This window comes from Paramisgurnus dabryanus, chromosome 3 (assembly GCF_030506205.2).
Source record: "Paramisgurnus dabryanus chromosome 3, PD_genome_1.1, whole genome shotgun sequence".
Classification (NCBI taxonomy): Eukaryota; Metazoa; Chordata; class Actinopteri; order Cypriniformes; family Cobitidae; genus Paramisgurnus; species Paramisgurnus dabryanus.
The window spans coordinates 40,798,945-40,819,823 of record NC_133339.1 but is presented as its reverse complement, the minus strand read 5'-3'; the positions used below and the strand labels follow the sequence as shown (position 1 = coordinate 40,819,823).

Below are 20,879 nucleotides of genomic sequence, written 5' to 3'. Positions count from 1 at the left end.
GCCCCTTTAAGAAAACCTTTTGTGACCATTAGAGGAGAGCGGGGAACAAAGTAACACTTTTTGACTTGGCTCTATCATTTAAAAAATAAGTTAATCTTTTTTTTACACAATCAACAGACATATATCTGCTACAAATGAACACAAAGTTTGTTTGCTGGACCTACCGTTATCTTACAATTACACTGAAAGTGCAAATGTTACAACTTACACCATAAGTGGGGTTCATTGTAACAAACAGATGGTTTGTTACCACCTGCTAGAAAATTTGGTTTAAACAAAAATAAATTTATAAAATTCTGTATATATACTAAAGGTGGATATTGTATATATATCGGCCTATAATAGATAGATATCCACACATTCATCCATCCATGATCCTTCATCCATCCTTGTATTATCCATCAATGCATAGAAATAAAAATTTTTTGAAAGGGCTGCACAATTGAGACGAAAAAAAAATCCTAAATGTGAGTGGTTTTCCTGATATTATATTAACAGTTATCATTTTGATGAATAGTATTTACACTCTTTTAATTTCATTATCATTGTATACCTGAGACTGTGTGACAACTAACCCCACTGTGTAAAAATGTATTCAATCCCAGGTAGAAGTTACAAGGAGTTGCTGACATGTTTCGAAATGGTGTTATGTTTTAGGTAACAAGACAGTGATTAAAATAATATAAGGTTGGATTTGGTGACTTACACACAAAACTCAGAAATAAAATAAAAAGAAATTTACTTACATGCCTCCAAAACACTCTTTGTTCAATATCTTAACCGAAACACATCAAAACTTTTCACAAATTCACAGAAGATCATCTTCTGACAGTAAGAGAAAAAAATATAAAGATTGCTCATCCCTGTATAAATGTGTCACAATTGACCCAGCAATAGTTTGTGCCGCACCCACCTAACTAACTCACAACTGAGCCCATTCATTTAAAACAGAGGTTTCTCAAACTTTTCGGTTGCGGTCCCTCTTGGTGCATCTCTTCGTCTACCCCAAAAGAAAATTCATGACATAAAACAAACTTAATAAAAAATGTAGACAAAATATATTAAATTATCCATTGTAGTTATTATTTTTTATAACACAGAATTTATTATGTATTTTATAAAATGGGGCCCCCTTAGCATCATCTCGGTGCCCCCCAGTTTGAAAACCATCACCTTAAGGAAAACAAACCAATGGTCAATGAACTTCATATTCTATAAAATTCCCCTAAGTTCTATTTATCAACATAGATTTTTTCTTAACATTCCCAGAACATGAGGTTTTTGTGTGACCCCTTAATAAGCACTTTAGACATTTTCAAATGGTATTTTTTGCTTTAATATTTGTGTTGTTTTATAAATATAACTCTCCCAGAGCATACTGGTGCCATCTATTTTTACTGGTGTTCCTGTTTAACCTCAGGATATTGCATCCAGTACAAACCCAGAATTGAGTTGGCAGGACTGAACAATAATTTAATGTAGATTTGGTTGGATACATATAGGGTGAAAACTATGAGTTTTGTAAGTAAGTTTTATTTTTATGTTCACCAATTTACGTTTTATGTTAATACTCAATTTAAACATGTTTAAAACATAGGGTTCCTTGCATTCACTCCATTTGGAAAAGCTAATTGTCTCAATCAAAGTAAACATACATTTACATCCAACCAGCTATATAGTAACTAATATATAGATACACTGCGTCCTCTAGTGGATGAAGGACCACATGACAAGCTCTGGTGGTTAACTTTAAAGGCAGAGTTCACCCAAAAATTTAAATTCTGTCATCGTTTACTCATCCTCATGTTGTTCTAAACCTGTATGAATCTCTATTTTTATGAACACAAAGGAAGATATTTTGATAAATGATGGTAAGCACACACAGCTCAATGACTTCAATAGTAGGAAAAACAAATATGATTGTATTCAACTGTGTGCTTACCATCATTTATCAAAATGTCGTCTTCATTATTTATCACAATACTTCCAGAATATTTGTTTTGAAAGTCAATGTTTACAATCATCTGTGTGCTTACCATCATTTATCAAAATATCTTCTTTTGTGTTCATCAAAATAAAAAAAAACTCATACCGGTTTAAAACAACATGATGATGAGGAATTTTTGGTTGAACTATCCCTTTAAAAGTGGAAAAATACTCAAACAGAAGAGTCCTGTCGCCAGTTGCACAAACATAGCCGGTAAGTTAATACTGTGTCAAGAACTATTCTGACCAACTAGCAATTAGTAAGAGCTAATCAGTCTTTTTTTTAGATTGAAATGATATCAGTCTATATCTTTATGTTGCGGACTTAAAAACAGTTATGTTAGTTTTAAAGAAAACCAAATGATGACTAAAGAGTTGATGCCACCAGCCACTGATATTTCTCATCTTAAGCATTATTAACACAAGAGAAAGTGTCTCACAGACACACAGAGTCCATGAACTTTCTCAAATTTCTGAGCATGACAAATGAAGGTTTATGATGTGGTCCTGAGGTAAGAGCCGTGACTAAATCGAAGCATCAGATAAAAGACACTGACTGTGAAGCTCAAATGACAGCCATTATACAATCCAAAATGTCTGTGCAGTGACCAAAGGGCTTCACATTATTTTTCAGTTCAATGTTTTGGATAAAACTTTAAAAAAAGAAATTCACTATTATTTTAGTAAATGGTGTGGGTTTAGACCTGTACAGTCAGAATTAAACTCCGGATAGATAGGGTGACTACTCATTTTTATCGTTATGTAAATGATCAACTTTGCAACCATAAATCTTAGTAGCTTTAAACTGTTCGCACACATCTCATTTCATATTTAATTCAGCCGGTAGCATACAGGCTTGCGTTAATAATTTGATCGATTTAATGTGTCGAATATGTGAACCTTTGGCAGTCAAACTGATCAGTTAACAAAGTCAAGATATGTTAAAAATCATGATTTATATTAATTTCATTATTAGCATATTATTAATGTCTAACATGTATCCCAAAACCCCATGCTTCTATTACAAAGCAGTTTGAAAAATGATGGCTACATCAAGAAAGACTTTCACACTGTCATTCCAAATCCGATTTTCCCGAAAGTTTGAATTGCAAAAAAATGAGAAAAAAAACATACCAGTCCATTTCATGCTACATTCATGTGGTTTGAAATCCTGGAAATCTGTTTTAGTTTTGAACACTTAGTCTGACATTGCTGCGTCAGAAGCAAGGTTTTTGTGTTTTTGATGTGTCAGTTGAGATGGCAGAAAGGAATAAAACCACTCCTTTGTTCTTGCTGCTGCATTGGAACCACAGCTACACATATTGTCATATTGTAAGACAACATTAATCGGATATAATAAAAGGAAATAAAGAAAGTCATTGTTTAAACAACGTATTTTTATTGTGACCCACACATGTGTCATTTTACGATTGGAATCACTTCCATAGTAGAAGCATTTAGACCAGACTATACAAAGCTCATAGGCATTGCTAATAAATTACAGTTCAGAAATAGGCTTGTGTGGCCAGTATGGATGTTTGACTTTGTCCAGCTTGGTCTCTGGGAAGGTGTGGTTGAGATCTTCTATGGTCATCTGTTCAAATGGAATCATGTTCCTGAACTTCCCAAGCTGCAATCACAGAAATCATATAAAAATGGAATTGTTTAATAAAAATATGTATTATGAATTTCTTTATTAATATTCAAAAATGCCAAGGATTTTGGGGAAGTTTACAGAAGCATATTAAGCAGATTATATAAACCTACCCATTTATGCTAGGGGTCGACAGATTCTTGATCTGGCCGATTATCGACATCGTCCATTTTAAAAGACGCTTTGCTGATAAAGTAATGTAATTTTGAAATGTGCTATTTGGCTCTGATACAGCCAAGAATTTAGTGAGGAGCCATCGGAACACGGTACTCAAACCTGTCCTGGAGGACCACTAGTACTGCACAATTTCCATGTCTCCCTCATTAGACACACCTGGTTTCAATCTTCAGCTCATTAGTAGAGACTGCAAGACCTGAACTGGGTGTGTAAGGTAACTGAATGGGGTGTGTCACAAAAGGGAAACATGTCAAATGTGCAGTACTAGTGGTCCTCCAGGACAGGTTTGAAAACCCCTGATCTAGTCAGTTGCCTAGCGTATTGCCCGCCCACCGCCCATCTGATTTGTTGAGAGTCACGAGTCTGGCCAATCAATGCAGAAGGCTAAAGACACCGGCGTTTGCTAACTGAAACTGGTTTGCAATGATTTCGCTTTGCAAGCGAGCTAGACACTGCAATACAAGAGTTTAGCAGGCGTTTCAGGCAGTTGACCGAGCTGGCATTTGCACATCATGCCATTTCAAAAATACAAGCAATTTTAAAGCATAAAGAACTTGAGCACTTCGGTATCAGTTAGTGCACTCTCATGCATGCGCACACAGCCACCTCTCAAGTTGCTCGCAACAAGTGTCCGACGAGGGGCAACCTTCAGATCTCTCTGATTAAGCTTAAACTGCAATTCATCGACTGGCCGCTTGAGGCTGGCTCCAAAAGGGAGTAAATTCCCATAGACTCCCATGTTAAAAATGCCCAACTTTACAGTAGAAAATTGTATGTTTACAGCCTGGTACAAAAATTGTTTTGGTAATTTTGCCCTTCATGACAACTGTGTTTGTAACTCATCCGTTTAAATTATATAAAGCATTAAAGTTCTGCATAATTAAGGGCGTGGCCACTTGAGTGACGGTTGAAGAGCCACTACTGTCACTAGAGTCCAGCTAGGGGTGTGTGGTTTCAGCAACCAGCCACATTAGCCTTACCCACATGCCGCCTCTTTACCCTTTTTCGGATATGCGCAAGTGATGTGCGGTGACGCGCAGCCAAGATGGCGAGCGCAGGCACTGCCTAATTTAAACTTCAAAAACGATCTTCAGAAACCTATAGGTGACGCCACGGACACTATGTCCATCTTTTTTACAGTCTATGGTGTCAGACTAAGTTATTTTTTTCCGACTTATCAATTCGATTTCGATTAATACGCTATCGGATCGATTCGATTTTGATTTAATACAAATACTTTATTTATAAAAAAACTGTGAACATAAGTTTACAAGTGGGTAATTAATAAAAAGAAATTAAGAGCCACAAACCTGTATATTACACTTTTTTATTTTTGGTACACTTGGGTACATTAAAACAGAACCCATTTCTAATTTTCAAATGCGTACAATTATGTTAAATACAATACAATTTTGATGCAAGATGAAAAATGTATGCTGAAAAACTCAAAACAATTGCATTCCTTGATCAAACAGAATCAGGTCATTTCATAAAAATAAAAAATCGATTTGTGGCCTTCGAGAATCGATTTTTAATCAACCACGTAAAAAAAAAACGCGATTAATCGAAAAATAGATTTTTTTGGCAAGCCCTACTTAAATGCTACCAAGTGTGCCTATAATATGGTATTAATGTTATAGTTTCATGAAAATATTTGCAAACATTTCAACAACATCCAGAATGAAGCTATGAAGGCGATTAAATTTTTTACACTTATTATATAAATTCAGATTATTTAGTTAATCGTTATATCCATAGGATACTTCATCCATTGATGTGCACGATGATTAACGGAATAGTTTTGTATGCTTACATTGTAAGCTACTATTGTATGCAACAATTAAATCGTCAGTGTTTCAAAGCCTTGAAATTTTTTGTCAAGAGTCTTAATTTTGACAAAACATTTTATATTTACAACAGACATATCGGTTCAAAATTTCGGTTACGATCTACATTATCTGTAATAATCGTAATCGATATCGGCCCTGAAGAACACATATCGGCCGACCTCTAATTTAAGCTATTGCTTCCAACCTATTTTGTTAGTGGTTCATTAAGTATGGTCATTTTTTATCATAAGTATGAAACTACAAATGGTACGGGTGCAAGTAGGTTTTAGTTTTCTTTACCAGCTATTCTGCAGAAACATGAACTGGCCAGTTTGGCTCTTTGACACATTTTTGTTGAAATAAATGGATTTATTTGATCAAAACTTTAATGTGATACAGCAGTGGTGCAAACTGAACTTACCGCCTTTTCATACTCTGCAATACGAGCTTTAGATGATTCCAGATAGACTGCAGCATTCTTGTTCTGGAAAAAGCAAAACGTAAGTTAAAAGTACTGTTATCATTCATTCATAAAAGGGAACACACAAAATTTTGCACTTCGCATTCTCTTTACACTGGGGCAAAAACACTGCACATGATGATAAAATGTGGTTTAAAACTTGATGATAACTGGGTTTCATTACTAACCATGTGTAGGCGAGTCTCATATGAAAAAAATGAAAATAACAACTTTTTGTACTATATTTTTACTGTATTTACTTCATATTTACACCTACTGGCTGAATGTGAAAATGGATCCCCTAAATGAAGCATTTTTAATGAACTACATGAATTAAACTCTGTTAATTAAATATAAACAATTATAAAGGCTGAAAATATCCTTCTGTGGCATCCAGCTCTAGTAATATCTATTCAAGTTGCTATACGGCTGCTATACAATATGGACTTCGGATTTTGATAACTCATGAGAGACTAGCAGGTGGTCACAGTCATGTGAATTCTGAAATATAAAGACACTCACAGCCTCCTGCTCCTGTGCATCAATCTTTGCAGTTTGAGTATCCACTGGTTCAGGGACGGTCAATGCAGAAAACTGCAGAAATAAAACACCGTAAGACGCACTGCAGCAGAAGAAACCAAAGCAAAGACAAATCACTGCATCTCACCTTCTTCTCAAACTCATCCACCATGCCTGGTTTGGCTACAACGCTTCTGTAGAAACTCCAGTCAATTGCAGCGGGTTTCTCTGGCAAAGATGTAAGTCTGCAAGCAAATAATTTTATATTTATTCAGTTCCTCAAAGTTAAGGACCCTTCCAGCAATAAACTTCATTACCCTTTATCAAAGGCATTCAATTCTTGAATTAAATAATTCTTTTAAGGCGGTTCACAGGAACAGTTTACAAAATCGAACTGATCAAACTTTAGTGCCCAGGTGATGCAAAAGTAGTGGCATCATTGTGTTTAAGCAAGAAAACAACAAAATGGTTTTTTGAACCGGTTCATTGAAATAAATCTTGCCATCTAAATTTTTACTGTCGCTTAAAAGTAACATACAATATCTAACACAAGGACAGTTCCTCGACCATGAGCTAGAGTTTTGCTCAAGGACACGATGACACACTTTTTTACTGCATGCTAAAAATCATATAACACAACCACGTAGTATGCAGCTATGCTGTTAATGTGGTAGTAAGTGGTCGCACTTTGCTGAGATGGCATCGCTGCGGGTCTTCAGACTGTTGAACATGGCTCTCTGGTTTGGTGGGACCCTTTCGGCAAAAGCCAGCCAATCAATGGCCTTAACAGCTGCGCGACGCCCTGCCATATTTCTGCTCCTGTCAAAACATTTAAAAGAATAACATTAACAAAAGCTTTTACAAATGTGATCTGTCATTTGCAAAACAACAACAAAAAATACATAAAGGGTTCAAGAAAGTGTTTACATGTATTAGTCAAATCCATAATGGCCGCCATCACTATTAAAGATCCATAAAATCTCAAACTTGTGTGCATATTTAAGTCACAAGAAACCAGAGTCAAACAGCAGCAAGGCACACTTAACAAGTATAGACATTGTATGGATTTTTTTATATAAAAAGCAATCCAATCTTAACTTTAATACTTTAATGTTATCATTAAATTAAGAAAGATTAATAAGAAACACAGAAAAGAAAATCTTCTGTTCGGCACACAAGCCAACAAGACAAGGTCAGGATATGACTTATAGGAACTAAATGTAATAACCACCACCTGAAAACGCATACTTTTAAATTAACAACAACGATTGGGTTTAATGTTTATGATAATCGAGATTTAAACAACTAGGTTTATTATGTTTAAAAGATTACTGATATTCCATACGTACTTACTGCTCAAGGATCAAGCCGCCGCAATGACAGAAGCGTGATGGCCGCCGGATAGCGGAAGCGCGGTTAAGAACATCGCGTCTCTTTACTGACACCTAGCGGACTGGAGACACATTGCCATAAATACATACAGACTGCTAAAGGCACTCTCATGTCCACTAGATGTCAGAGAGACACAAACACTCCATAGATACACCCTAACGTTTATCCTCTACCATTTTAATTGTGATTTTGTTAAAAAATTAAAGTCATCTGATTTGCCACAGAAGTACTATTTCTATTTTAAATAGCCTTTTCAAAATATATGTTATGTACAGTACATCCATACAACAGTTGAAAGCTAGTTAAGCAACTCTGATGTTCTTGTTTTTATCCTTGTACATTGGTGTCCACTTCTCTGTTCTGGCTTGGCTTGATCCAGTTTCTGGATCATTTAGTTTCTGGTCATTAAGTTCACACTTCATTAGGACCTACAACTTTGCTACAGTTAAAACAATTGCAACATTATAAATATTTTGATTGTATACCTCATTCATTAAACTGTTCATCAAACGCTACCGTGACAAACAGAATGATTATATTTTAAAGATTGTAAAGTTTTAAAATGCCAGTTAGGCTATTAATCCTAAAGCACCCAAAGTATTTTAGACAGTGTAATAAGATTGTGAGGTTATTTTTTAACATGAGATAATCAAGTTACATTACATTATCTTTCACCAGAATTTTAAGCATTTAATTAAGATTAAAAGAAATAGTAAATACGATTTTTTTTTTAAACATTTACATTAGTAAACAGCCCGAAGATAAAGACTTTTCATGTTAAGCTGCCCTATGATGACATGTTTTCTTGCATGTAAACCCTTGTGTGTTGGCTATTTTAGACACTGCCATTTTGTGCTGGTCTTGAATTTCATACAGTGGTTCTCAAACTTTTTCAGCGTGTGCCCCCCCTTGTGTATGACGCATTCCTTTATGGCCCCCCAAAAGAAAATTTATGACAGGAAACTGTTCTAAAACTCAGCTTTTAATTAAACAAAACATATTGAATGATACAAAATAGTGCTGTTGGTACTTAGTCTTATTTTTTTTAAGGTTTAATTGCACAGAAATTATGATAAATTAATTTATTTTATAAAATGTCATAAAACTGGGGCCCCCTGGCACCATCTCGCGGCCCCCCTAGGGGCCCCGGCCCCCAGTTTGAGAACCACTGCAGTAGGCTATGTGCCAACCAACCTGTTTGTGACTTGTGTTTTTGTTGATTTGTGTCAGGGTTATAAAACATTTTGAAAACGTGATTTTAAGTTTCTGTAAGATTTTAAAAATGCTATGAGACTATGCCCTGCCTTTCCCCATAATGGTCTTTTCCCAGAAGAATAGCAAGAATAGGCTAATTCTGACTAGTGATTACAATAATCCAACCACAATAAATGAAATGGCTCAGTTCATGGCTACACTGAAGACAGATTTTAAAAGGCTTCTCCTTACATCTATTAAATGAGTGCTTGAGTGATGCTCACATACAAACCTGCACTTCAAACTACAATACTCACAGTTTGTCATTTACAACAACAACAAGGTTGTGGTGGTATTGTGTCGCATTTAGATTAAAAAAAGCATTTTCAAAATTGTACACAAGAACCATCGCAAAACATTTCCTGCAAGACCTCATCATGAGACCACAAATGATGGATGTCAAGCCTTTAAACAGTACGTAGCCTGCATAATTGACGTGGGTGGGATGGACGACCTTCTGCCCACCTCATTTCCTCGCTCAGTTTACGTCAGACCTCATTAGCGTGGCAAAGCGCAGTGAATTAAAACTCATAATGTAAAGTACAGTCACGAGCTCACTCTGCGCGCGTTCACATCAACGCACGATCAGCTGTAGCCTACTCAGGGAGTCTCGGGCTTCCCCGCTGTACTGAGCACTGCGCGTGCTGTTTACGCAAACGGGTCACCCTCGCACAGGGCCAAGCAGTCAGCATCAGCACAGGAGAAGTGCTTTTTGACGTCAAGTACAGATGATATCTACGCATTGAAGGTGAGGAGTAAACATCCTGGTGTTGTTTTGATTTATTCAACTGGAGCAAAACCTGGTCTGCGTGTTTTAGTGGGATGAATGGTAAAAGTTTCGCAGGTACGGTATTAATATCTCATGGTAATATGATTTTTGTAAAGGTGCCTGCGTCATGAGTTATTCTCTTTTTCTGCCCCTTACGTGCTTTTAAGTAAAAAAATTTTTTTACATTAAATATATAAAAAGAAAAGAAAAAAGAAAATAAACATTTTGCAAGTGAAAGTTGACTGCACATGTACAGTGCCTGTGGGGTAGAGAAGAAATGAAATATGATTTATTTAATATTTATGAAGCATTGTTTTAATAAACTGTACTGTCAAATGCATTCATACGAGATGATGCGTGCACATAATCAGCAAAAAGCTCCTGACGTAATTATCTTTATACAAGCTGAGATAAATTAGGTAACACTTTATTTTACGACCCGCAAAGTACCGCGTAATTAAACCGAATTTACAGCGTACCTATTTGTAACAACAGGGTAGGTAACCTGTAGGTATAAGGGAATAATATTTTAAGTTTGGGGTAATAAGGGGGTAAGAATATGAAGAATTATAAATTATTTATACTCTAAGTATTTTATAACAACAGGGTACCTATTGTAATATTATGTGGTATGTATGACTTAGTCAAGTCTATGGGGAAATTATGTTTTATTTATTTTTTATTGTGAATTTTTCATATTGACTACTGAATGTTGTATACTACGAGCCACATCGGCAAATAAATATAACAGCATATCACTTTTATTTTAGTAGCCTATATTACTTGCTTTTAATAACAAAAGTCCAGCAGATTTAATGTGGTTATCTTTTTTTTAAGGTAAGTACAATACAAATAGCAACTTATTATTTACCAGGAAACTCCTACATTTGCGGACATATTTGAAGTGGTGCTTTGCAATTTATTTACTGTAAACACAAGTATTTTAGCCAAATATAATTTATGAAATGGCAAACCAGAATGAAACAACAGCAGATATCAGCTCCCGCTAAAGCAAAAGACGACTACATGCGCAGGCTACTGCGCAGGTGTAGAGCGCGCGGTCGTCTGCAGGAGGTTTGCTGGAACGCGATCCTGAGGTGAAATTTCTTTAAGAGGTTTTAAAAACGTTCTACACTGCGGAGTACGGCTGCGAGTGATGTTAGCAGGATCCGCATGCTGGATAAGGTGACTGGTTTTGTTAATACATGACTCACGCATTTCAAACAATGTTTTTCAAGAAAGTTGCTAGCTAACGGTAGCCGGTTAGCTAGCACATAAGTAAACCTAAAATTTATAAACGTAACTGGCTTAGAAAACTCTGTTTCTGTCAAGGCACAGTGAAGAAACATTTACTGAAGTCTTTCATTTATGTTTTTTATATGTGATGCAGAACAGCATTTGTGAGACGACATCAACTCATCATCCGAGTGGACAAGAACACCAACAGAGGAAGCCAAGCCGCAAAAACAATGAAAAATTGTCATGACTTTTTATTTTAAATAAAAGTTATGTGATAATAAACATTAAGTGTTGGCTTAATTATAGTGTTTTAAAGATGTTTTGAAATAAGTTGTTTTAAAATAAAAATAACAATATTCTGTATGTTTATGGTATTTACCCTATAACAAGAGGTGAACAAAGCACCACTTTAGTTTACAGCCCGCAAATATGTGAGTTACCTGGTACATACACAGAACAATCGGGGAATAAGCCCCACTTCAATTTACAGCCCGCAAATATAAGAGTTACCTGGTAACTCCTGTATACATATACAGATCAAAGAGGTACAAGTTGCTATTATTTTTATTGTGTGTTATATTTTATTTGCCGACGTGGCTTGTAGACATCAACTGTAGGCTATACAAAACACTTCATCAGGTAAGTAGCAAATATGAAAAAAAAAACATCTTACACATAGACCATATTACCCATAGACATAAGTCATACATACCACGTAATATTACAATAGGTACCCTGTAGTTATGAAATACTTAGAGAATAATTTTCCATATATTCTTACCCCCTTATTACCCCAAACTTAAAATATTATTCCCTTATAACTACAAGTAAGTACTGTAGAGGTACTCTGTTGTTACAAATAGGTACGCTGTAAATTCGGTTTAATTACGCGGTACTTTGCGGGTCGTAAAATAAAGTGTTACCATAAATTACAATATATATTACGCTGTGTGGGTCCTATATAGTGTGATAGGCCTACTGTGAATGTTATGATGGTATAAATGTTATTTAATTGTCATAAAATGCCAAATAAATGTCAAATAAACCTTTCTTTTTTCTCTCTCACGTCTTAAGATAATACCAAAGATACCAAAGACTAATTGTATTACGCAACTATGGCATTTTGTTAAAATATTTTGTTGGAATGTGGTTACCTTAATGTATTTTTCTGTACTGTGCATGTTTATGCTAACATGGTGAGAAATGATTCCTGTAAAGTATATAATGTTTTTCACAATCATGTGACTGACATAAATATAATGACATGCGCAGACATATAATATAATATAATTTTTTTAATATAGCATTTTTTTGTTGTTGATGGGTCTCAGGAGATTACCTTTCCAACACAAAGGATCTAAAGAGTATCAGGTTACTCGCCACTCATTCTCACAATACTCAGCAAATGATGTTAATGCAGGTGACATTTCCATGGAAATTTTTAAAACAGAAAAGCTTCTAGCAGGTTTAATTAAATTGTATTTATTTGTTTATATCTCCATAAACATTCGTTTGGTGTTTATTCATATATTATCATAATGTGCATATTGTCTCTATATTTACTTGTTGTCATCTCATCCTTGCAGGCAACTGATGAGGGTGAAGAGAGGGCTCTTAGCTGAACACAATGACAGACAGTGTGATAGTATATCAGACTCAGCAGATAAGACAAAGCAATGAGCATGGAGTGCTCCGGAGAAGAGACAGCACTGATGCTGACACGAAGAGCAGAAGGTCCTCTTTGCTGGCCGTACAAGCAGAAACTGAACTGGGAGAGACAGCCAGTGGTGAGTCAGAGGAACCAGACCAACAGGATCCATCCATCTCCATTCCTGACATGCAGTATCATTTTAGCGGAGGAGAAGCAGACGGTCATGGTGGGCATGTGGCGCCCGATGGTGGCTGGGGCTGGGTGGTGCTTGCGGCCACTGTCTTGGTCTTGGCGTTGACTCTGGCGTTCCCTTCTTGCATTGGGATTTTTTACACAGACTTGCAGAACGACTTTAAGGCCAGCAACACTGAAACGGCGTTGGTACCAGCCATCATGATGGGCGTGCTGCATGCAGGCGGTAGGGAGGGTGCTCTGACATCATCAGTATTATGCATTTGGACTGCTGATGTTATCTTTACATCCTTCCCACATTCACATTCATGACAAAGCCAGATACAATATCCTTCAGAAAAACACTTCTATCAGGTTACTGTAATTAATCAGAGGCATGTTGTTTCTCAATACACCGAAGAAGAGAAAACAGTGAGATCTGTTTCAAAATATGATAGAAAAGCAAACACAAATGTCAGAGAATGATAGTGGTGGTCTGTTTGCTTACAGATGGGTGGGCCTTGACTAAATGTGCAAAGATAACAATGGGGATGCTTTAAACCAAGTTAGCGCCAAAGACAACATTAAGGTGATCCTGTCAGCTTATATTCACACAGCGCCATGACGCCATTTATTTAAGAAGGGCCAATGTTTAATCCACTTGAGGCTTAGTAAAAAGCTTTGCGACATAAGAAGCAATTTTCACAATAAAGTGGATTTATTAAGTGTTACATTAAATCAGTCATATAATCAAGGTGTTCGTTTAACAAAAAAATTAAACGGGGATAAAGTGATGATGATATTTCTGTCACTTGTTTTCACGCATGGTATCTTGGGATGTGATGCTCTCTGATAACTGAGTCGATCTGTTTAAAGGTGTTAAAATATATGGGAAGCCACATGGTACCTTTAAATACCTTGCTGTGTTTCTTTGAGCAGAAAGGTGCTGGGCAAGTAGCGTTATATTTGAAAAATATAAAACCTTGAAATATAAACTTTTGTCAAGTTCTGGTTTGCCTTTACAGTAAAGGCTTTACTCTAAATAATTCTGGGTTGTTTTTAAAAATGGACCAACATAACGTGTTGGTTGTAATTGAACCAATGCTGGGCTGTTTCAACCCAAAATACTGGGTTATTTTAACCCATTGTTGGGTGAATTTTTAACATTTTTAACATGTTGGGTGAGTTTGCCCCTTTTTGATCCAACGCCGGGTTGAAAATAACCCAGGATTTTTAAGAGTGCTGGGCACAGAAATTACACTCCAACTATTTAAATTTAAATTTCAAACATGTTTAATGAATTGAAATAAGCAGAAACGTTTAGTCAAGCAATTTAAACCCTTCATAGACAAAACTGGGGACAGAAATTTTTTTTGAAATTCATCCTTTTTAATATACAATATTGATATGCATTAATTAAAGGTGCAGTGTGTCAATTTTATGAGGATCTCTTGACAAAAATGCAATATAATCTACATCAGTGGTTCTCAAACTGGGGTCCGGGGCCCCCAGGGGGGCCCCAGTTTTATGACATTTTATAAAATACATTCATTTATCATGAATTCTGTGGAATTAAACCTTAAAAAAATTAGGCTACTAACCAACAGCACTACTTTGTATGTTTTGTTTAATTAAAATGTTAAATTTTAAAACAGTTTTTTCATAAATTTTCTTTGGGGGGGCCGCGAAGGAATGCACCGTACACAAGGGGGGGCCGCACGCGGAAAAAGTTTAAGAACCACTGATCTACATAACTATATTATCAGTGGTGTATAAAGACCTTACATAATGAACCGTTATGTTTTTATTACCTTAGAATGAGCCATTTTTCTCTACATACACTGCGGGTCCCCTTATGGAAGTCACCCTTTTGCACCACCATGTTTTTACAGTAGCCCTAAATGGACAAACTGCTATACAGTGCACGTTTTGCCGCTACATTGTCTAAGATGACAATATATTTGTCCTGTGGCAGCTACCATAGCTTCTGTATGTGCTTCAAAGGAAGGGGTAAGCTGTGGACTGAGGCGTTGGTTGCAATTCGCAATCTCACCACTAGATGCCACTAAAATCTACACAGTGCACCTTTAAATAAATAAATGCAACTTCAAATATTATATGTGACCCTGCCTGTATAAACCTATTGTGATTGACTGTTTTCCAAGTGAAATCATTCTACATAATGTGAAGAGCATTATGTGCAAATATAAACTTGATATCTTTAATATTAACTAGTAGAGTAAGTTCATGTCAGCGGTTGAAATCTATGTGAAAGCAATGATTGAAATCAAACTTTGCTCCTAACTTAATAAGATTAAGACTTTACCAGCAGCTGTGTTTGCATCCGTATCAGCCTGTAGCAAGAAAAACACATGAATTAAGCAGAAATGTTCCTGCCAATGCTAACTAAATGCAGAGATAGTGTTTTAATAGAAAATGTAAATAGCAAGAATTTAGAGAAAAACAGTTGCTTTTACATCTGCATATATTTGCAAACATTGAAAGGGTTAATCAATAAATTAAATGCAGCAATTGTGTGCACACTTCCACCTAATGTCTGTTTTTCGGACCAGCCTTGTTCATTATTGTTCACAGTACAATGGCATTGTCTTTCCGCAGGCCCGATATGTAGTATACTCGTGGAGTGCTGCGGTTGCCGTGCGACAATAATTATCGGCGGCTTTCTGAGCGGAGTGGGAATGGCGGCCAGTTCGTTTGCACAGACAATGATACAGCTGTATATCACTGCCGGCATTATCACAGGTGGGTAAAAATGATTTGCTTTTCCAATAGCCATCATTATAAAAGGACTGAATTGTATTCTTTCTTTTTAGGAATGGGATTCTCTTTGTCATTCCAACCATCCATCACCATGTTGGGCCACTACTTTGTGCGCCGCAGGGCGTTTGCTAATGCCCTGTCGTCCACTGGCACGGCGCTTGGTCTCAGTACCCTACCCTTGCTTGCCAACGCTCTGCTCAGCAGGTTTGGATGGCGAGGGAGCTTTCTGGTCCTGGGAGGTGTTCTGCTAAACTGTTGCGTCTGTGGGGCCGTGATGCGTCCACTCGGGGCCAAACCAAAGATAGATAAAACCAAACACACTGACGATCCCCACAGACGAACCAATAGTATCTCTATTCATCAGGAAAGAGAGGGTCTTAAAGGTCGCCTGCGGATCACTCTCTCCACCCTAATGCCTTTCGTGCGCAGGCACATGGCTTTTGACCTCCTGTGCAGGAACTCTCGCTTTCGTGCCTACGCTCTTGGGGTATCTTGGATGATGGTGGGTTTCGTGGTGCCCCTCGTTTACCTGGTTCCATACGCCACCGCTTACGGTATAGAGCAAGACCGAGCTGCACTGCTGATGGCTGTCCTTGGCTTGGTGAACGTCACAGTTCGGCCAGCTTCAGCACTCGTGTTCGGCCTGCCTCGTTTCCAGGGTAACCACAGCTTCGTCTACCTGTTTGCCACCGCTGTGCTGATCAACGGGTTGAGCAACTGCATCTGTGGGATAGCGACAGGTTTTCCGTTATTGATGGCATATGTAATAGTCTTTGGCTTTTCCATGAGCATCATCGGCTCTTTGATGTTCACCGTACTAATGGACACGGTGGAGATGAGTCGCTTCCCATCAGCCCTGGGCCTCCTCAGCATTATGGAGAGCGTTGTGCTATTGATCAGCCCACCGCTGGCAGGTGATGAGCTTTACCAATGTGCATTACATGTTTGAGTATGTGTGATTTATACAGTAAGCTACATGTAAAGCCTCTGCCTGTTTGCATTTGTAAAAGCGAGAATTTGGCTGACATTTATTTTTAAATAATTTGAGATTGAATGCATTTACAGAAAAGACGTGTTTTGCCCAGCTTGCATGTTCTTGATGTGCTTATGCCATGACGGTCCTAGGGCAAATGGGCTGTTTAAATGACTAAAACAGGAACTTTTGATATTTTTGGCTGTTTATTTGCATAACAGTGGCATTTGGCAGACCTGAAAACGTCGGTGAGCGTAAAAAACTAACTATACTTAAGGCTTTAGTGTAAATGACAAAAACACAATTTCTTAAAATCGATGATGTCATGCACATGCGTGTTACATGTTCAGACATCGTGTGATATCAACAACATTTCAACAGCATTTTCGTGCATCTGTGTAAACAGTTTTAGTTTTAACAATCTTGTTGTTTGTATGCGAAAAACGATGATTTAGTTGCAATGTAAATGTAGCCTAATGCTGCTTTCACACCAGCCGCGATAGAGGCGGCAAGTGCGGGTAATTTACATGTTAAGTCAATTCAATGGCGAATGGCTCGAATGGCGAAATTGAGCAGGAAACAAGCGAGTTGAAAAATCGGAACTTCTGCGGATTTCAATCAGTACCTTGCTGTAGTAGTGACGTGATTACAGGAAGCGAGCGGAGTCTCAGCGGAGTCGCAGAAGCCCCTTCCATGACGCGAATTTCCGCGTGATTGTCTTGAATGACTAGAATTTAATGCGCGGCTTTCACACACGAATGAACTCAAATGTTCAAGCGTCCAACTATGCGCGAATATCGCGTTTTTGCCGCCTCTAACATGCCTGGTATAAACGCAATATAATGCTTTGTCACACCAGCCGTGGTAGAGGCGTCAAGCGCGAGTGATTTCAATGTTAAGTCAATGTGAAGACGCGTTGATGCGCGTCTGGAGGTCTCGCGGCACAAATGAGGGATTTAGCGTGGCGCGGTAGACGTGATTCCGCCTCATTCGCACGTCTGACGCGAACTGAGTGTTGCCGTGGCAAATGCGCAAGTTGAAAAATTTGAACTTTGGCGGAAAAACGTGCCGCATTAACCAATCAGGAGCTTGCTGTAGTAGTGACGTGATTACAGGAAGTGAGCGGAGTCGCAGAAGCCCCTCCCATGATGCGAATTTATGCGTGAATGCCTCAATGACTAGAATTTCATGCCCGACTTTCACGCGTGAATGAAGTGAGTAAACTTAAATAGTTCAAGCGACAAACTAGATGCGTTAGACGCGACTTTGACGCCTCAAACACGGCTGGTGTAAACCCACGGTAAGGGAGCGTGCACACAGAGGCGTTTACACCGCGGCTGCCGTATGTTTTCAATGGAAACACCACGTTTTTCAAAAAAGTTAGCAACTGGCAGGTTTTGTTGCGGGTTTTCCTGAGCGCCGAGAGTTAAAAAATTTTCAACTTTGTGTAAAACGCTCAACTCATCAATGTCACTTCTCGGCCATCCAATCACAGAAGGGGCGGGACAAAAATTACAACAACCAACTGCTGCATTTTGGAAGAATTTCACATGCATATGACAACAATGTCAAAAAGATCTGGGTTTACACAGATCCGCAAAGATGAATAAATACACAGTACTACATGTGCCAGGCCAGTAGATGGCATTGTTGAAGAAACACTACACGCCTGCGACAAGTGAACCTGGACTATAAATCACCAACATTTTGTAAACTTTAAACTGTAAATACTCGCACATGCCACTGATTTTTTTGTTTACAATTTTTTCAGTTTTATTTATTTCGACCATTGTTCATTATTCCAAAGCAGCTTTACATGAAATAGAAACAACGAAAACACAGAAAGCAAAGAACAAAAGCATGGAAGTTTATTTTTTAATGCACATGCACATAACGTCATTATTATAATAGATTCATGTTTATGTCATTTACATAGAGACAACAAAGGGTTGTTTGTCATGTAAACTTATGTGCATCACGTCACGTGTCTTGTCAAAATACAAGCCTGCTGCAGATGCATCTAAAGGGTTTATAATAAAAGAGGCTTAATCTTATTCTCATGCTCAATCAGAGTTTAGTGTTAAGTTAGTGTCTTACAAGTATTTTGTGAACATATGCATTTCTTTTTATTATAAATCCTTTTGACGCGTGTGCAGCAGGCACGTATTTTGACAAGAGGCATGATGCACATAGGTTCACATGACGCTACAAACATATTTTGAAATGATGAGCCACATACATGAGACTCCGAAAACATATTTTGAATTTGCGCCCCTCGGAAGAGAAGTCCTAGATTGACAGTAAGACACTGGGGGAGTCTATAACTCTCCTATTACGAGTGCCATACTCAAACTCAAATGTCAAAGCACACAGTATGCCTGCCTGCCCTCACAGTTGTGGTGCTGAGTGAGCCTTGGCTTGTGTGATCGGCTGTGATGCTTTCCTTATCTCCTCATTCAACTGTAGGGTTCTGGACAAAAACATCACATTTGTTTTGGCTCTATAGAGATTGATTTTTAGTTATATCATAAATCTTTCAGACGGTATTCAAAGCAACTTACAAGTATACATTTTTCATCATTTGTGTTTTTCATAAGTGTCATTTGTGACCTTTCATTTTTTACAGGTATCCTGGTCGACAGCACTAAGCAATATGCCTACGTGTTTTTTGTTTGCAGCTTTACCGGGTCCACAGCCGGTCTCTTCATCATGTTGTCCTTCTACTGGCTGGACAGACAAAGGGACACAGATGCTAAGAGTCCTAAAGACATTAATCCTTTAAAGCCAAATACCAAAATGAACATTGACTGTGATTATAGCCGAGTGCCTTTATGTAGTAAAAATGTCAGAGACGGTGAGACTAACGTTTGAACCAAGAAACCACCTTAAGTGCATTTCAACATATTTATTTTGTTTACTCTGTGCAGGTGATAAACTCCCTTAGTTGCCTGTATACAGGAGGATTCACACAGAAAGCATTTTTAATAGGCTACCTACATAAGTTCATTTGTTACACTAGTCTACTTCTGGATTACTGACAAAGGCCAGTTTACTGTAATACAGTTTTTAATAGCAGATTTTCCTTTGCACAAAATAATGTCGTAGTGTTTCATGTGTGAGATACTGTAGCCGTATGCAATGAATGTTTTTTTAGCTGCCGTATGTAATAAATTTAAGCAGTGCACTTTCTTGTTTTCATAGATTTTAAATCAGTAATTTATTTATATATTTATAAAGAACATTTATTATTGTTTTTCTTGTCTGTTATTTTTGTGGGTAGCCTAAGGGTGAGGGGGAAAAGCCAAGAAATAACTGAAATAATAATATTTCACCAAAAAAAGCAAATAAAATAAAACTGTAAGGCACAAATAAAGTACAAATAATAATGGTAAATATAATTGTAATTAAACATCACAAGTGCTTGTTCTCCTGAATGTATTTGACGAGAAAATGGCTTTAAGAAGCAGATCGTTAAACACTTGCGCCATCTTGTGGTGTTGTAAGTGTAAAACATCAGTTCTCGACCCTTAAAATATTGCTAAATTTCAGGCTTCACTGTCTCCGTATTATATAATATTTATAAATAACAAAAAAAAAAAAATGGTAACATGCCATATGGCAATACGTTTTTCTTATAGTGGTAAGAAATTATTATTTATTAATTATTACTGTCTATAAGCAGGTGGTACTTTAGACCGAATAATTGTTTAGTTCAAGTAACCTAAATATTTTGTTTAATATTTAAAGTTTAACCTTACTTTTAGCTAGCTTTAATCAATTGTGAGGCCTATTAGCCTACTAAGAGTAAAATAGAGGTTAGACATGAACATTTCATTCCCTTAGGTTTTATGTTGAATAAATCCTGAAACAACACGAATCCACAAATGATGAATGAAGGGTGCCAGAAGCTTATAACAAAGAGTGCAGTGTTTTCACAATTAAAATAAGCCACTGCGTTTACAACAGTGAGTAGAACTGCTGCTTTATGCTCTTGTGGGATTTATTTCATCTGTCTTAACTAAGT

The 20,879-nt window shown here is 37.2% G+C and overlaps 2 protein-coding genes and 1 long non-coding RNA gene across 6 annotated transcripts; 2 read left to right on the top strand and 1 right to left on the bottom strand.

Moving 5' to 3' along the window:
• Positions 1 to 3,362: 3,362 nt before the first annotated feature.
• On the bottom strand, positions 3,363 to 8,095 carry atp5pd (ATP synthase peripheral stalk subunit d). Of its 2 annotated transcripts, none has more exons than XM_065263294.2 (6): positions 7,979 to 8,095; positions 7,313 to 7,444; positions 6,774 to 6,870; positions 6,629 to 6,700; positions 6,068 to 6,130; positions 3,363 to 3,616 (listed from the first exon to the last, which is right to left on the bottom strand). In XM_065263294.2, the coding sequence occupies exons 2-6, from the start codon at positions 7,432 to 7,434 to the stop codon at positions 3,485 to 3,487; spliced, it is 486 nt and encodes a 161-aa protein (XP_065119366.1). In that variant the 5' UTR covers positions 7,435 to 7,444; positions 7,979 to 8,095; the 3' UTR covers positions 3,363 to 3,484. The 2 variants fall into 2 exon arrangements, with proteins under 2 accessions (XP_065119366.1, XP_065119367.1); XM_065263295.2 differs by having other exon boundaries at positions 7,975 to 8,074.
• A 1,664-nt stretch (positions 8,096 to 9,759) lies between these two features.
• On the top strand, positions 9,760 to 20,050 carry slc16a5b (solute carrier family 16 member 5b). 3 transcript variants are annotated; one of them, XM_065263349.2, is made up of 5 exons: positions 9,760 to 10,019; positions 12,866 to 13,348; positions 15,721 to 15,864; positions 15,936 to 16,796; positions 19,534 to 20,050. In XM_065263349.2, exons 2-5 carry the CDS (start codon positions 12,907 to 12,909, stop codon positions 19,635 to 19,637), a joined length of 1,551 nt encoding a protein of 516 aa, XP_065119421.1. In that variant the 5' UTR covers positions 9,760 to 10,019; positions 12,866 to 12,906; the 3' UTR covers positions 19,638 to 20,050. The 3 variants fall into 3 exon arrangements, with proteins under 3 accessions (XP_065119421.1, XP_065119419.1, XP_065119420.1); XM_065263347.2 differs by having other exon boundaries at positions 9,761 to 10,019; positions 19,482 to 20,047; XM_065263348.2 differs by having other exon boundaries at positions 9,761 to 10,115; positions 19,482 to 20,047.
• Positions 11,088 to 11,563, top strand: LOC141281989 (uncharacterized). The gene is made up of 2 exons (XR_012336459.1): positions 11,088 to 11,225; positions 11,431 to 11,563. It is a non-coding gene; the product is annotated as an uncharacterized lncRNA (long non-coding RNA).
• Positions 20,051 to 20,879: the final 829 nt, after the last annotated feature.

Excerpts from the sequence above, each read along its gene's own strand:
- atp5pd (XM_065263294.2), bottom strand. The coding sequence starts at position 7,434 with ATGGCAGGGCGTCGCGCAGCTGTTAAGGCCATTGATTGGCTGGCTTTT. Across the intron at positions 6,871-7,312 it reads AGCGATGCCATCTCAGCAAA|ACTTACATCTTTGCCAGAGA; the intron begins GTGCGACCACTT and ends ATTTGCTTGCAG. Across the intron at positions 6,131-6,628 it reads ATGCACAGGAGCAGGAGGCT|AACAAGAATGCTGCAGTCTA; the intron begins GTGAGTGTCTTT and ends TGCTTTTTCCAG.
- slc16a5b (XM_065263347.2), top strand. The coding sequence starts at position 12,907 with ATGACAGACAGTGTGATAGTATATCAGACTCAGCAGATAAGACAAAGC. Across the intron at positions 15,865-15,935 it reads CACTGCCGGCATTATCACAG|GAATGGGATTCTCTTTGTCA; the intron begins GTGGGTAAAAAT and ends CTTTCTTTTTAG. Across the intron at positions 16,797-19,481 it reads GATCAGCCCACCGCTGGCAG|GTATCCTGGTCGACAGCACT; the intron begins GTGATGAGCTTT and ends CATTTTTTACAG.